General features: G+C 46.1%; 1 protein-coding gene across 4 annotated transcripts in view; it reads right to left on the reverse strand.

Annotated features, from left to right (window-relative positions):
- Positions 1-654: 654 nt before the first annotated feature.
- EPB41L1 (erythrocyte membrane protein band 4.1 like 1) overlaps positions 655-17,429 on the reverse strand; it is a 168,963-nt gene continuing 152,188 nt past the window's right edge. For all 4 annotated transcript variants that reach the window (XM_089769640.1, XM_075901384.2, XM_089769639.1 and 1 more), the window contains 3 exons: positions 14,318-14,398; positions 9,745-9,861; positions 655-4,002 (listed from right to left, as the gene is read on the reverse strand). In XM_089769640.1, the coding sequence (XP_089625766.1) occupies positions 3,994-4,002; positions 9,745-9,861; positions 14,318-14,398 (207 nt within the window). In that variant the 3' untranslated portion in view covers positions 655-3,993. The remainder of the gene's footprint in view (positions 4,003-9,744; positions 9,862-14,317; positions 14,399-17,429) is intronic.

Genomic DNA, 17,429 nt, shown 5'->3' on the forward strand with positions numbered 1-17,429 from the left:
TCTTGGTCCCAGCTTGTTCCCAGCTCAAAGCCTGGTTTCTGTTGCTCGCTACACAATGGTTTGGTGTACTGGCACTTCTCTTGAAACTGCTATCTCATTCTCCAGAATCTCTGCTTTCAGAAAATTATTTTATTCATGTACCAAAGAAGGGGGGGGGGGGGTCACAGATCCACATAGCTTACAGTACTGTCTCATTTTGATGCCACAAATGGCTGGTATTTGAGAGAGAACTCCCACAGCATCCCTTCCAACCCAATCAAGTAGGAGCCTGACCCAAGAAGCTTGACAAAAAACATGGACATATTAAAGACACCACAAGAGCTCAGAGAGCATGCACCTTCATATTTTGCACATTTGTAGAATGTACTGAGAGCAGCATCTCATTTTGGTGCCATGTGTGGATGGAGCTTATTTTTTCTGGGTGAAGACTTGGAAGAAAATTGGGACCATCCATTTAATCTCTGCATTAAATGGACAATGGAATTATCCTCATTCTGCCCAGTCCTGCTCCAAGGCTAACTAGGAAAGGTACAATCTCTCCTGCTCTCATTCAATGCTGCCTCCAGACATACTCCTGTAAAATACCTAGCCCTAATGCTCTTTCTCTAATTTTCCACTGTCCAGATAGAGAAAAGTCAGTTTCAGGCCACAAGCTGGTTGAGCATCAAACACATTTATTTCACTTTTATTGAATACAAGAACAGTGAGCACACACGCATACACCACCAAGCACTGAAAAAGAATATGATAGAAAGGGCTGAAAGAGAGAAGAAGAACGGGAAGAGGAAAGGGAAGTCAGTGAAGGAACTACAGAGCATTGCAGTTGGTTGGTAAGGTGCTTTTCAAATAAAAGTTATTTTTATGATTCATGCAATTGCAGGCCAGTTTTGAAATGAACTTGCAGATTTAGGGACAAACAGGCACTCGTGTCTCCCACCACTTCAACAGAAAGGCCCCCAGGAAAACAAAGTGATAAACTATCTCAAATGTCAGCAACAGTGATGAACAAAGTGTGAGGAAGCCAAGGCCTTAGAGTGAGACATGGCTTCAACACCATCATAAACAATGTAGATCTATAAAAATATATTTAAAGAAAAAGGTTGAAGTCATTGCTCAACTGTCAAGGTGTGGATTATATACATCTATAATACCTACATCTTACCAGGTAAGCAAAATACTCATGCTTTTTTTCTCCCCATTGTCACTCACTATGAGGAATTCAGAGAAACAAATCCACTGTTATTTAGTTCTGAACATGCAAGGTCAGTTTCTAATCCCCCATCCACTGATTTTACAGCAGTGCAACTCCACTGTTTGTAAATGGGTGACTCCAGAATTTACACTAGCATGTGCAAGATCAGAATCAGGTTCCTGGAATTCCAGAGTAGCCTCCAATTCAATTTCAGTGGCATCAACTTTGTACCAGCTTTGTTTGTTCTTGTTTGAAATTCGAAATGTGTCGAAGAGCCATTTTGAGGCATGTAAGAATTTACCCATAACAGAACATACAGGTCCTGTACTTGCACAGCTCTTAGGAACTGGTCCTCTGAGCTGGATTTCTCTTCCTGAAAGCATACATGTTTTTTTACAACTAACTTAGGTTACTGTTTTTTAAAATTCTCTGTGTATTTGCTGTCATTTCTTTTGGTTCTGGTGGGTGTTGTCCCTAAAGCAGCAGCATGTTATGGGCAGCTGTGAAGTTTTAGGTAGAATCCAGGGCAAACAATACACATTTGAATTCATCAGAAACCTGAAAAGACTCTTGCTGGCACTAGCAGATGTGTCTGTATTACTGTCAGGGAGCCTCGTACTTTTTATGCTTACAGGAGAAACTCACATACCAAAAGGAGAACAGACTTTATGGAGACAACTAGAAAGACTAAGGTCTACCAGAGACTCAGGGGTCCTTGCAATTGCAGGAAATTGATTATATAGGGTATGCCCACCTGATTCTAAATATTCAAATAATCCATTTTCATTAGGATTCTCAGATCCCAGGAGCCCTGCTGTAGCAGAAAGAAAGAAAGAAAGAAAGAAAGAAAGAAAGAAAGAAAGAAAGAAAGAAAGAAAGAAAGAAAGAAAGAAAGAAAGAAAGAAAGAAAGAAAGAAAGAAAGAAAGAAAGAAAGAAAAGCAAGCCTGGGCCCAAAGTCTCCACTCCATTGGCAGCAGCAGAGGAAAACTTCATCTAAGTTCCAGGTTCTGATCAAAGTAGCCTCCCTGCCACCTCATCAGTATCTGGCTCCTTAGTTCTGCTGCCCAGTCCTGTAAAACTGCTATTCTATGCATGTTTTTCACCTGGTATCTTCCATATCAACTGTCAATGGACAGGAATCAACCCTAAGCCAGTGTATCAGTGGACATTACCAAGAAGACAAAGGATGGAGTTGCCGCCATGAACTTGCTCTCCCCAGGACAGCTGTTGCAGTGTACAGCCACCCTGGCAAGGTACTTGCTGTGGAGAGGAAGTTGCTTACCTCAGACATTTCACTCAAAAAGCTCTCGAGCTGGCACTGGGGTTTAGAAATTAAACTAAAGACCAAGAGTCCTAGGCCAGTGTGTTGAGGGGATGTCGCCGTACGGATCTCTAACTGAGCCTGGTTTCCAAGAACCTGGTGACAAGCGTGACATGATACCTCTACTGCTCTATGGCTCCAGTTTTCAGGAGTCAAAGACTCCTAGAGGCTGGAAGCATAGGAATCAAGCAGTCTAATCTCGAGTCTCCAAACAACCACAACATCATTGGACTGAAGGTATGGGGAGACATGTATGTCTGGCACATATTGGTAAAGCTAACTGGATGCAGTCTGTTCCTTCTTTCTCAGCCCTTCACTTCTCCGTATTGCTGAACACTCCTTTATCACCAACCAACCAATTACAAACACATACCCTGTGTCACTACACCAACCCCTCCTGCCGCAGTCAGATCAAGTCAGTGGCAAACCTACCATCCTACCTCCCAAAAGGGCAGCGGCTAATTAAATGTTCCTTGTTCCCGTCTTGTGGGGTATCAGTGTGAGCTAAGATTCTCATAGTGTATCAACCACAGTCAACCAAACAATTATAATTTAAAAATGTCATCAGCAAACTTACCAGCACTGTTTAATTATTTTAATATCGTTCCCACCCCCACTTCACACCCCCCATTATATATAATATACATAACTTAAAAGCACATCCATATGAAACCCCTACAGACTGCATTTTTATAAGTGAGAACCATATACATATAGTTTTTGTTTTGTTTGAAATTAGATCTATTCTTAATTACCTTCAGCAGAACAAGAGATTGGACAAGGGGACAGAGGGAAAAGAAGGAAGGCCAGGGGCAGGAGGTAATAACAGAACCAAAAATGATGTAACAGGACTAGTGTGGAGTGGGGAAGAGGGCTGATCACCACACATCCTGAAGCAAAAAATAATTGCAATGTAATTGATTCAATGGTTCTCTCTCTTCTTTCCTTGGGTGGGGAATAGTTTTGCATCTGCTTGTGAGTTGTTGGAGTTTTTTTTGTTGCTGCTTTGTTGCAAAGCACGTTTCCTTTCCATTCAGTGTGCAACAAATGAACCCATGAGTTGTGTAACCTTTAAATGTAACATGCAAAATGGTGCTTTATTGTATTGTTAATATTATTATTGTTGTTATCATGGTTTTTGTTTGTTTTTGTGATGAATCCAGTCAATTCTTCAATTTGTCAGCAAAGGCTAAAGTAGGCGGTTGGTTTTGTGTGTTATTGTTGCTGTTGCTGTTTGCAATTCACCTCCAGCATATAGCAGCAGTGCAAGGATGCATTTTGTTTCCTGTATATATATATATATAATATATATATATATAATATATTTGCTATTCCTTTTTTAAAAAAAAATTGTCTCTCGCCATTAACGTTGCAGCCAGGACATCTAGGTCTCATTAAGGAATCCAGCAGGAAGGCCCCTTCTTCTTTGTTCTCCAAGTTGGGTTTGAATAGAGACACCAACTTCTTTGAACACAGCGATCAAGATTCCTGCACAGGATAGACAGAAATAATTGAACATGGAGCATGTCCTTTCTCATTTGGTTAATATTATTTATTTGTTTATAAAGAGCTTCTTGTTTGTATTAAGGCACCAGACAATCTAGCTGTGAACACCACAAGTGGATATATTCTTCTCCAGTGGTCACCAACCAGTACATCAGGAGCTACTGGTAAATCTTGGAGCCTCTGACAGGTGATCTGACTGGTTTGACCAAGAGACTGTCAAGCACAGCACTTCAGCTGCCCCTCCCAACACTGCTGCGCATCTCCTGCCCTTTGCCTTGGAGCTGCCCCTCCCCGGGAGCTTCCTGCTTGCTGTGCAGGGCAGAGAAGGGAGAGGAAGGGTGCTGATGTCACGGTGCCCTCTCTCCCACCCTGTATTCTATCTCCACAGAACAGGGGCGGAGGGGGGACACAACAGGTCTTCGGATGGAGGGTGTTTGCTGGCTGCTTTTGGGAGTGGTGCAGGCCAGGGCTTGGGTGAGGCTGCCTTAGCCCCACTGCACCACCGCCCAGGAGACACCTGAGGTCAGCAGTGTCCAGCTGGAGCCAGCTCTGATCCCCTGCCCCAGTCATGAACCCCATCCTGCACCCCAAGCCCTTGTTCTAGCCCTTGGACTAGCCCCTTATACCCAAACTCCCTTAAAGAGTCTGTACCCTGAACCCCCTCCTGAACTCCATCTTTCTGCCCAGGCTCAGCTCAGAGCCCCTCTCACACTCCAAATCCCTTAGCCCAACACCAGAGCCTGCACCCCAACCTTCTGCCCTTGCCTGGTGAAAGGGAGGGAGAATGGGGGAGGGAGGGAGGACGGAGTGAGCAGGGGCAAGGCCTTGGAGAAGGGGCACAAAGGATGCGGGACAAGGGAGTTTGAGTTTGATCCTGGATTTCACTTACATTCAAAAAGTGATCTTGTGCTTAAAAAGGTTGGAAACCACTGGTCTACTCTCAGTTCCCTGGTGAAATATGACTGATTTAAATCCATTTGCACTGGTGTAGAGGTCCTGTCATGCACAATCTCTTTGAAGTCACTGATAGAGTTTCCATTACTTGCAGTCATTACATAAAGACTGGATCTAAAAGATGTGCAAATTATTGGCTGGGTTCTGGTGTTGAGTGTTACACAGGGTCAAATGATCATGATCTCACAGCTTTCAGCTGTACAACCCTCTGAAAGCCATTGGAATTGACAACAAACAGCATCTTGCAGGACTGGGCCATGACTAAGGAGATTTTAGCCCCACATTTTACCGCAGTGACCAAGCTTTCATGGTCTCCCTTTATTCTAGATTTGCCTTTTGCCTTTTTGTATTGTTGATACAATGGTGATGCATCCCCCGCTATTTGTGTTGCCTGGTTTGAGTTCCTGTGCTGCCTTATTAGCTCTGTTTCCTTACAGTTTGGATTGTGATGAAAGCTTACATGCTGCTTGGGTGTAGAAACAAACAAAACCCAAATTTTCAAAAACGGACAGATCTGGTTTCCAGCTCTGTCTGGTATTTGTGTCTCTGAACATCTGGCCAAATTCATCTCAGATTCATGTCCTCTGAAGCTGACAGTGTCACACCAGTGTTGCATTTGGCCCACTGCACCTATATATAGTAAAGTTTGTCTGTGTTTCATTTATAAGCTCAGGATGCCTGTGGAATGGATGACTAATACATGAACTGAGATATTCTTAATAACCGGGTTTCAAAATTCTAGCCTCCAGCCCTGAAATTTAAAGCTAGACTATCTAGGTCAATTAGGGTGCGTCTAGACAGTGGCGCTATTTCGTGATACTTACGGTATCCCAAAATAGTGTTTTCCGCATCTTGATAGCACTCCCATTATTTCAAAAGAGCTTCTGAAATAAGGGGTGCACTATTCCAACACCCCTGAAAATCTCGTTCCATGAGGATTAAGGGTTGTTTCGGAATAGCACCCTATTTTGAAATTTGGCACTGTGTAGACAGTGCCAAATTTCGAAATAAGCTATTTCAAAATTAAGTCAAAATGAGCTACACAATTTGTGTAGCTCAAATTGCACACTTATTTAAGGGTGCAGTGTAGATGCACCTTTAGAAATAGAAACAAAAAAGCAGAGGCTCGTTTTCAAGAGGGCTCCAGAAGCAAATTGAATCTGTGAGAGGGCACCTGTCTGCACATGTAAAACACATACTTTTGCACTAGCAAATGGACATTTATAAGGAGGCAACTTGGGGAACCGGGCAGATTTTTTTTAAAAAGGATTTAAGAAGTTTCATTTGGTGAACAGTAGCCAGGGCCAGCTCTAGTTTTTTTGCTGCGCCAAGCAAAACATTTTTTGGCCACCCTCCCTCCTTTTTTTGCCTGGGGAGGGTTCGTGCACAAATGCAGCTTGCATGGCTTGCTTGGGGTGCACGCACAAATGCAACTTGTGCAGCTTCCTGGGGTGTGAGGCGTGCGCTTCAGGGGGATCCCAAACCCCGGGGCATTTTCATCTCCTAGGAGAGCAGCAGGGACTCCCCACGTGAGGACAACGGGAGGGCAGGTTCATCCACAGCAAGCCAGTTAAAGACTTCCAAAGCATGCAGCTGTTCACATCACCTAGTGCTGGAGTCCCGGTCCCACTCCTCACTCTGCAAAGGGATTTTATTACCAGAAGCCTTATAATCACTCAGACTCCAACCCCAAAACATAAGCTGTCCAATTCTTGGTGTCCATGGAGAAGAATCAGCCTCACTATACAATGAAACAGTTCAAAGGGATTAAGAGAACTTTTGTTTCAACTTCCCAGCTCAACTGTCCAGAACAAGACAGGCACCAGACAACAAAATCCCACTAGCCTAGGACCTATTCCATGAGCGCAGCCCTGTGGTTTCTCCTTCAGGGACGGACCAAACAGCCTCTGAAGCAGGGTGGATTGATTTAAATAGCTTTGATTTAAATCTCTAATTTTAATCATGATTTAAACTGGCAAGCAGAAAACCTAGGTTTAAATGAGCAATTAATCATTTAAATTATACTTTTAAAATATTTTCCAAAAGGATGGTTGAGTCTTATTGATTAGCAACCTTTAAAACATGTTGATTTACAAGTAACTATAACCTTTATGCCAAATTTGGTGCTTCTATTTACTAAGCAGGAGAATACACTTAGTACAGCTACCAACTAAATAAATGCCCAAATAATTGTGTAACTTACATGTAATCAGATTCTTAATTTTTACATTTTTATTCTATTACAAAATGGTGTGTAATAGGAACACTTTAGGAGACAAGTTTTACCCCACTTATTATTTGCTAAGTGGTGGCTACTTTTTTTTAAAACATATGATTTGCATCTACTTTGTCTGGATGAAAATTCTAATTAAAATAAACAAAACCAGCATTTAATTTTTGTATGAAATAAAACTACCTTAAATATGAAGGACACATAAAAAAGTATCCAAACACATTTTGCATCTAAAATTCATTTATTAAACAAAGGAAATAGCCACAGTGAATTTAAGATAGACTCTAGTCATCATGCTCTTCAAGATGTTAGAAGGCTCTCATAACCAGTTTTTTACTGAGAGAAGAGGAAAACAATTTTTCTGCTTTGTCAACTCTTGGTTTTGCAACGGTGAATGAACTAATCAATGAACTAAACTAGCTGAATAAACCAAAGTGATAAAAACATTCTTTCTTCACCTGCAGAAGAAGCTACTGCTGATGTAAACACTGGTTCTGAGTACTTACACTAGTGAACTGGTAGAATTTCTTTAAAAGTTGACAGGAGACATGTTCTATTTAATTTTTAAATTTAATTCATAAGTTATTTAAATAGGTTATGATAAATTTAGGCCATAACAATTTTTAATTGAATTTTAAAGGTATATTATTTAAAATGGGATCACAATTCCAATTTTAATAAAGCTCTCCTGCCCCAGACAGGAAGGGACTTGGTGACACGGGCACTGGGAACAACAGAGTTTCCCTTCCTCAGACAAAGGGAGAGGAAGAATTACCTGGGTCCCAGGTAGGTGTGAGGTTGTCGGGACACAGCACAAGGGGGCTGGGTTCCTGGGCAGGTGTATGTGTGTGGGGGGGGAGGGTTCAGAGCCCAGAGAGTATGGGGTGGGAGGATTGTTTAGAGAGCCAGACAAGAAATGGGGATCCAGGTGGGAGGCGGGGGGAGGAGAGAAGAGGAGACAGCATCCCAGCAGGGTCGCACTGGGCCAGGAGGTGGGGTTTCTGGGCAGAGGCTGAGCTGGGGGAGGTGAAGAGAGGGGAGAGGTGGAGGGGGGGGTCGCAGGACAGTGGGCAGGGGCACACAGGCTGGGGGGGGACGGCTGGGCAAGGGGGCGGTTCACAGTCAGAGGAGTTGCGGGGGAGAAAACACAGGTGGGGAGGGCAGGGAGAGGAGGAGTGCACAGGAGGGGGGGCCACACTCACGAAGGTGAAGAAGAGGCCGCCGGGCTCAGCCTCACCAGCCACGGCTGCCCCACACCGCCCTCCCCACAAGGGCCACACCTCGGGGCTGTCCAGACAGAGCTCCCAGTGCCAGGCGCAGGCTCCGAGCAACTGGGAGTGGGGCTCCTAGCTCGGGACAGCATCCGTGGGGCTCCCCGCTTGGGGGATAGAGCCCGCTGCGGCTGAGCCCCAGCGCCCGTCAAGTCCAATGAACTCCGCTCCAGTGAGCCGGCTGCCAGGAGCAGCCACTATGGCTGTGGCCGGCCTGCCCCGCCAGGCTCAGCATCACAAGCAGGGCTGCCCTGTGCTGGGGCCAGGTGCCCTGCCCTCCCAGTGCCCCACCCCGCCCTGCCCTCCCAGCGCCCTGGGGCTAGGCGCAGGCTCCGAGCAGCCGGGCATGAGGCTCCCAACTCGGGGCAGCGTCCAGGGGCCTCCCCGCCACCCTGTTCCTCCTGCAGGCCGGAATGCTGTTCCTGGCAATGTGGCCCCCAAGCACCTGCTTGTTTTGCTGGTGCCTAGACAGAGCCGGCCCTGACAGTAGCAGTCTGGCAGAACCTGGAGACTAACGTCCTCAATTTACCACAGAACGGGCACTTGCAATGCAGTGCTCAGCCAACCTCTGCTAGACATGAGCTGGGGACTGAGAGGTGAAAGGCTTTATGGGCCATTCCCAGTCCTTTGGGCAGGGCAGTCCAGTGTCCATCTGCAAGTGATCTTGGTCCCATGGCCATTTTTGGAAGCCCTTTGAAAATCTGTGCCAAAGTGTCTAAAAAGGAAGATGAATGAAGCACTCCACACTGGGGAAACAATTAAGAGAACTGACAGAGGGTTTCTAGAAAGAAATCTGAAGCTCTTTGGAAGTAAGGAGGGGCCGTGCTGAAGAAATGGGATAAAAACTGGACCCTCAAGTATGGCCTTTGGAACAGTCATTGTGACAACTCTAGACAGAGAACACTAAGCTCATGATTCTTTGCAAGTAGCCAGGATAACTGGCCAGCTAAGCAGTCTCCATAGCACATCTCAAAGGCTGCTCTAGAAGCAGCCTTTTAATAAACTGTTCATGGCTCTTGTCTACATTCTTTCCAGCTGTAACTACAATATGAGAGAGGCTCTGCCTGTATCATCACCTAGTATCATATCTGTGGTGAGAGAGGCTCTGCCTGTGTTGTTTTCTATGAATCACAGCCGTGAAGGACTCCCAGATAGTACCATGGTTTATTGCACCAATGCTACTATATTGCATCAATGGAGGATGCTCTGCCTATATTGTAACCTGTATGTACCTCTGAGAGGGGCTGTACTTTGTAATTACTATACCTGAGGTTTCTTGTCTCTTTCTTCTGGAGATGGTTCTGTTTCTCTGTACACCACAGCTTTGGTTACCAGCATGTCAGGGTGCTGCAGTTTTGCCTCTTTAATTGCCAGAGCTAATGCCTGTAAACCAGAAAAATGTCAAGAGTATTTACCACAACATCAAGTGCATCTTTTGTTAATAGCCAACATATGGCTTACTTCTGGAGCAAGCCACAAGCATGCCCAAAAAGGGGCTCAGTGTATGTGAAATGACTCCTAGTTAAAGTTGGACACACAAGGAACTGGGTTTGGATTGAATTCTCAGAAGCGTAACGATCCCTACAAACCCAAATACAGAGATCCCAACCTGACAGCACATCTTGTCCAGTAGCTGACCAAGGATTTGTAACATCATTTAGGATGCCCGATTCATGATTCTTTGCTGTCTAGATTTTCTAGATAATCATAGAAGGGATTTCAAGGATTATCTAGTCTAACCCTCAGGTTAGATGCAGGATTTGTTGTGGCTAAACCACACAGAGCGGAAGGCTCCTGCCTCCTTTTGAACAAAAAGGCCATTTGAACACCTCCAGTGAAAGTTTCCATAACCTTCTACAACCTCCCCCTCTACTGATCTTACAGGTAGGAAGTTTTCCCTGAAATTTAATCTAAATCTGCTATACTGTAATTTGAACTCACTGCCTCTTGTCCAGTCCTCTGTGATAAGCAAGAACAACTTTTCTTCATCTTTTTTATGGCAGCCTCTCGAATATGTGAAGACAACTGTCATGCCCCCCCCCCCCCGCCACCACCTCTTCTTTTCCAAACTAAATATCCCTACTTCTTTCAGCCTTTGTTCACATGGCTGCATTCCACTCCTTGGCCATCTTTGTCACTTGCCTCCGGATCCTTTCCAATTTCTCTATGTCCTTTATATATGCTGATGACCAAAACTGGACACTGTACTCCAAGTGGAGCCTAACCAGCACTGAATAAAGTACTATCATCAAGGATGTTATGAGATGGGTAACTGGCTAATTGTGTAGTCGACAGAATTTTTATGGACTACATGATTAGTCGATAAGGGAAGAAGCGCTCAGTCCCGGTTCATGCAGGGTCTGGGAGCTACCCCTGCTGTGGCTCTGCAGTTTGAATGTAGTAAGAGCCAGGCATGCAGGTAGCCTGGCCCCTATCAGTGTTGTCTTCAAGTCGTCATTGTCAAGTCCAAGTCGAGTCTCAAGTCACTAAAGTTCAAGTCTCAAGTCGGGTCTCGAGTCTTAATTTAAAAAATGTCAAGTCACTTTTGTACAAGACATCAATATCGGCATTTTCGGACAATTTTTCACCAAGTCAATTTAACAAAATTAGCAAGTCTCAAGTCGAGTCTCAAGTCACAAGCAATGAACCCGAGTTGAGTCTCAAGTCGAGTCACCTAGGCGACCTAAGTTGGACTCGAGTTCAATTTGTGGGACTCAAGTCAACAACTCTGGCCCCTACTATATTTAAATTGCAGAGCCACAGCAGGAGTAGGTCCTGGATCCAGCACGAGCTGGGACTGACTCCTGTACACGGTGGCCCAGGCTGGTCATGGGTCCTTACCCTGCCCCTGCACTGTGGCCTCTGATAGAGTCAGCAGAGTGGCGGGCAGGGGGGACAGGTGGCACTGCAGAGACGGTGCTGGGGGGAACCGGCTTTTAAGCTGGCTCCCTCTAGCACTGGCTTCGGCTGCATCTGTATCAGAGGCAGCAAGAGGGGGAATGTGAGTAGTTGACTAAACTACTTGCTTACATCCCTACCCAGAACTTGCATGCTATACCACTGTTAATGCAACCTAAAAGTGAATTTTCTTTTATGCAACAGCATCGTATTGATTCATGATCAGAATGCGATCCACCATGTCTCTCAGATCCTTCTCAGTGCTGCTGCCAAGCCAGTTACCCTACATTCTGTATGAATATATTTGTTTTTGCTTCCCTAAGCATAGCACCTAACATTTGTCTTTGTTGAATTTCATTTTGTTGTCTGTAGCTCACTTCTCTGATTTCTCAAGATCCCAATGAATTTTAGCTATAACCTCTGGAGTACTGGCAACCCCTCCCCCAGCTTTGTGTCATCTGCATATTTGATCTGTATGCTCTCTGTTCCTACATCCAGGTCATTAGTAAAGATGTCAAACCACACAGGATCCAGAACATATCCCTGTGGAACCCAACTGAGACCTCCCTCCAATCTGACATCATTCCATTCATAGTTACTCTTTGTTCGCAGTTGTTTAGCCAATTCTGTATCCACTCAATGGTAGTTCTGCCAGTTAGCCTGCATTTCTCCAGCTTACTTATCAGAATGTCATGTGGGACTGTGTCAAAAGCCTTGCTGAAGTTCTGGTATATTATATCCATCATATTCCCCATAGCCACCAAATCAGTTATCCTGCCAAAGGAATAACTCAAACTTTTTGGCGTAATTTGTTCTTCATGGCTGCTAGTGATCACCTCTTCATCTTCCAGGTATTTAGAACCTGAATGTTTTATTAATTGCTCCAATAGTTTCCCAGGTATCCAGGTCAGGCTGACTGGACTGTAGTTTTCTGGCTCCTCCTTTTTCTGCTTTTAAAGATGAGTGCCACAGTGACCCTTCTCTAGTTACTCAGCACCTTTCCTGTCATCCATAAGTTTTCAAATACTATTGCCAGGTTTCTTCAGCTAGGGATGCAGAACCTCTGAGTCTTCATCACTGAACCCTTAGCAGCGGTACTTCCGTAATTCTTTGTAATAAGATCATATTTTAGATTCTGCTCCTTTGAAAATAACTTTGTTTTTACATTTAGTTTTTGGGTAGTTTGTATTGTTAAGGTTTTCTTAATGGTATAAAAAAAGTAAGGAAGCTTGTCCTGTATCAGAACCTGGAACCCAGCTCTTCTATCTAAGGGTATGTCTACACTACCCCGCTAGTTCGAACTAGTGGGGTAATGTAGGCATACCGCACTTGCAAATGAAGCCCGGGATTTGAATTTCCCGGGCTTCATTTGCTTAAGCGGGGAGCTGCCATTTTTAAAACCCCGCTGGTTTGAACCCCGTGCAGCGTGGCTACACGGGGCTCGAACTAGGTAGTTCGGACTAGGCTTCCTATTCCGAACTACCGGTACCCCTCGTTCCACTAGGAAGCCTAGTCCGAACTACCTAGTTCGAGCCCCGTGTAGCCGCGCTGCACGGGGTTCGAACCAGCGGGGTTTTAAAAATGGCGGCTCCCCGCTTATGCAAATGAAGCCCGGGAAATTCAAATCCCGGGCTTCATTTGCAAGTGCGGTATGTCTACATTACCCTCCTAGTTCGAACTAGGAGGGTAGTGTAGACATACCCTAAGAGACTTGTGTCACTCTCTGGTACTTATGCACAAAGACCTTGGAGAGCTTCAACACTACGAATACATCCAATGGAAGCCAGTTGGAGTGAAATAGACTACAGCAAAACTCCAGAGAGAGGGTGATACAAAGTCCACGTTTGCTGATATATGCAAATCTCAGCTGCAGCTATAAGAAACTTCTGTTTATAAACAGCCAACCAACTGACCAACGTGACTCTCCAAGTCTGTCTATAATGCAGCCGGAGGTATGCTTTATAGCTTATGTAGATACACCCCTGCAAGCGCAGACTTCAGACTGGGTTGCACAAGCCCAACTGACTCCCTTGGATACATACTTGCTTGTACAACCAACACTGAAGCCCATGCAGTCACACACTTGTTATATTACATAACAAGAGAAGATCACAAGGGCCATATTGGGCCAGACCAAAGATCCATCTGCCCTATCCTGCACAGGGACCAATGCCAGGTGCCCCAGAGGGAATGAACCGAACAAGGAATCATCAAGCGATCCCTCCTTTGTCACCCATTCCCAGATTCTGACAAACAGAGGCTAGGGACACCATCCCTGCCTATCCCGGCTAATAGTCACTGATGGACCTAACCTCTATTAATTTATCTAGTTCTATTCAGTGACCTAGATAGCCTACAGCTTGGACAGGTACCATTTGCACCTGTGGTGGCAGTGTGGATGTTCTCTTGTTTGAATTTCTTTTGTATTGTGCTTGGCTTATGTGTTCAATCCACTCTGTCCTTTTGTGGTTAGAATCTCTTCTTAATCACACCTCTGCATCCCCAGTGGCTACGCTGCATTCACAATCCAAGCTGTTAGCTACATCTGGGAAGAGTAAATACGTGCTGGATCATGTGAGGATTACCTGTTGTGATCTCTCCCTCTGGGGCATCTGGTATTGGCCACTGTCAGCAGACAGGATACTGGGCTAGATGGACCATTGGTCTGACCCAGTCTGGCCATTCTTATGTTCTAACTTTCACGTCACTTGCTCAGGGCACAGAGAGAAGTTTTGCTGTGAGTGCAGAGCTTGCTGTACCCATATAGAGCCTCTACCCCAGTTGATCCCCTCTTCCATCCCCTGGAGAGAATGACCCTTCTCAGTGACAGCGGGGCAGTGGCTGGATGAGTTTTCACAGCAGAGTAGGAAGTGCGTGCAGGAAAGAACCACCACTGAAGGTCCCCCAATACAGAATGGCCTCCCGCAGGTTTCCCTCCTACCTGGTCTTGATCCACATCTTCATCTCCCGTAATAATGATCCGCTTCTCTATTCTGGTCTCTGCAAAGCCTCCTTTCACAGTCTGGAATGGAAAAGGGAGCAGGATGATGCCACAAAGTGGATGAGTCTCACACACTAGACAGGTGACTCGGCGAGCTGAGAACAGAGCAGCCTGATTGCTTTGTGGGGAGGGCCAAAGGGAACATAGTACCCCAGTGCTCCACAGATTGCACTGGCTTCCTGTTCGCTTGGGGGTGCAGTTCAAGGTGCTGTAGTTGATCCATAAAGCCCTACATGGTTTGGGTCCTACATGAGCTACTGAATCGGAGACCCCACCTCTCCTTGTGCGTCACCTCAAGAGACGTGTTTCTGCCCCAGTATTGGGCGCCTGCATGGGTGGCTGTCCCTGAAGGGCTCTTGGGTTTGGCAATGGCTTTCTTCATTGGTTTTGCATTAGGTGGGATGTTCAAAAATGCTCAGCACCAGCCAGACTCTGCTCCCAATTCCAGCTGAGAGCAATGGGAGCTGAGGCAATGCCGAGTGTTTTAGAAATCCAACCTGGCCCAGAACATTTCTCTCTGCCCTGCCGTCTTGGTGGCAAAATACCCCCTTGCCTAGTAGATCTGATTTGGCACTGATGTATATAAATATACAACACATTTACTTTGACTCTTAAGTGTTCATTTGCCAGGTAAATGGCTTGAGCTATAGGCCACTATGGGATGATGCATCTCCTGTTTCCAATTAGTGAAGGGGCTCTCAACTTTTCCAGACTCTTTCCCTCTGTCAGGAGTCTGATATGTCTCGCCTTCCCCAAGTTTCACCTCACTTAAAAACCACTTGCTTACAAACATCAGACATAAAAATACAAGTGTCCCAGCTCCTGTTACAATTGCTGACTTTGTCGTTTTTAACATATAATTATTAAAAAAATGAACTGAACATTGAATGTACATTTCAGCATGTAGTGTATAAAGCAGTATAAACAAGGCTTGGGTCTGTATGGGTTTGTCTACACTACAGCGTTATTTCGAAATATCTAATTTTGAAATAGTTATTTCAAAATAGCTTATTTTGAAATAACGCATCTACACACAAAATGCATTTCAAAATAGCGCGTCCACACTGAGTGGATGCTGAATCGCATTTAAGGCCGGCCAGAACCAGGTCTGGCAGGGCATCAGGTCAGGAGTTACTTTGTGTGGCTGCTGCCTGAGGCAATCTGAGGTCTGTGCTTAAAGAGACCCGCCCTGGAAAGCCAGTTCTCAGCTTTCCCTATTTGCTTGCCTACCTCAATGAGGGTATGTCTACACTACAAAGTTAGTTCGAACTAACGGACGTTAGTTCGAACTAACTTTAATAGGTGCTACACTAGCGCTCCGCTAGTTCGAATTTGAATCGAACTAGCGGAGCGCTTAGTTCGAACTAGGTAAACCTCATTTTACGAGGACTAACGCCTAGTTCGAACTAGCTAGTTCGAACTAAGGGCTGTGTAGCCCTTTAGTTCGAACTAGTGGGAGGCTAGCCCTCCCCAGGTTTCCCTGGTGGCCACTCTGGCCAACACCAGGGAAACTCTATGCCCCCCTCCCGGCCCCGGACCCCTTAAAGGGGCACGGGCTGGCTACGGTGCCCGTGCCAGGTGCAAGCCTGCCAGCACCCAGCTAGCAGACCCTGCACCTGGCAAAGGCACAGAGCCACCCACCCGATGCCCCCCAGCCCACCCCCTTTTGCCGGGACCAGGCTGGCGGCTCCCGGGAGCTTGCCCTGGACCGCAAGAGGCGGGCACCTTCCTGGGCTAGTGCGGACATCGTGGACCTCGTCCACGATCTCCGCACTAGGCACAGGAAAGTGGCCGTCTAGGGCAGGAGAGCTGCCAGCCTGGCCACCCAGGACCAGGTGTGCATGAAAATCAAGGGGGTCCACTGAGACCCCCGACACTGAGCCCTGAGCTTACAATGGCCGTCCTGGGTCAGACCAAAGGTCCATCTAGCCCAGTAGCCTGTCTGCCAACAGCGGCCAACCCTAGGGACCCTGGAGGGGATGGACCGAAGACAATGACCAAGCCATTTGTCTCGTGCCATCCCTCTCCAGCCTTCCACAAACTTTGGGCAGGGACACCACTCCTACCCTCTGGCTAATAGGACTCCATGGACCCAACCTCCATGACTTGATCTCACTTCCCTTTCAACTCTGTTCTAGTTCTAGCCTTCACATCCTCCTGCAGCAAGGAGTTCCACAGGTTAACTATTTGCTTTGTCAAGAACAACAACTTTCTCTTACTAGTTTCAAGCCTGCTACCCATTCCTTTCCTTTGGTGTCCTCTAGTCCTTCTTTATGGGAACTCAGGAAGAACTTTTCTGAATGCACCCTCTCCACCCAACCCCTGCTTTTAGAGACCTCTATCCTGTCCCCCCTCCATCTCCTCTTTTCTAAGCTGAACAGTCCCAGTCTCTGTAGCCTTTCTTCATCTGGGACCTGTTCCCAACCCCTGATCATGTTAGTTGCCCTCCCCTCTCCCAGCCTTTCTCTTCCCCTCTCCCACCTCCTTTTCCCAGTCTCCCCCAGTTTTTTTTCAATAAAGACAGAGTCAATGTTGGAAGAAACGTTATCTTTATTTTGTACATCAATAAGAAGGGGGGCTAAGGAAGGGTAAGTGGAAGGAGGTGAGGGAGGAATGGGGTACGAGCCCCCGATGGGGAGGACTGGGCTAGCTCTGCGGGCTTCTGGGGCAGCCTGCGGCAAGTGCAGCCGGGCTGATGGCCGAGTGGTGTGATGTGCCCAGTGTGGGCACTCAGGGCACTCCAAGCCAGAACTTCTTTGCAAGCGGGGCACCCCTTAGAACTGTGTGTCCGGGGTGGGGGTCGGGACCCTTTAAGCGCAGCCCTCGGCTAGCCTGAGACAGCATCTCCATGCTCTAAGTCCTCCTTTTATGCCCTGCCGGCACTGCTTCCGGCCATCCTTAAGCCCTGTTCAGAGTCCACTCAATGTGGACTTGCTAGTTCGAACTAGCAAAACGCTAGTTCGAACTAGTTTTTAGTTCTAGATGCGTTAGTTCGAATTAGCTTAGTTCGAATTAACTAATTCGAACTAAGTTAGTTCGAACTAGCGCTGTA

This window comes from Pelodiscus sinensis, chromosome 17, assembly GCF_052426305.1.
Source record: "Pelodiscus sinensis isolate ZL-2025 chromosome 17, ASM5242630v1, whole genome shotgun sequence".
Lineage (NCBI taxonomy): Eukaryota > Metazoa > Chordata > Testudines > Trionychidae > Pelodiscus > Pelodiscus sinensis.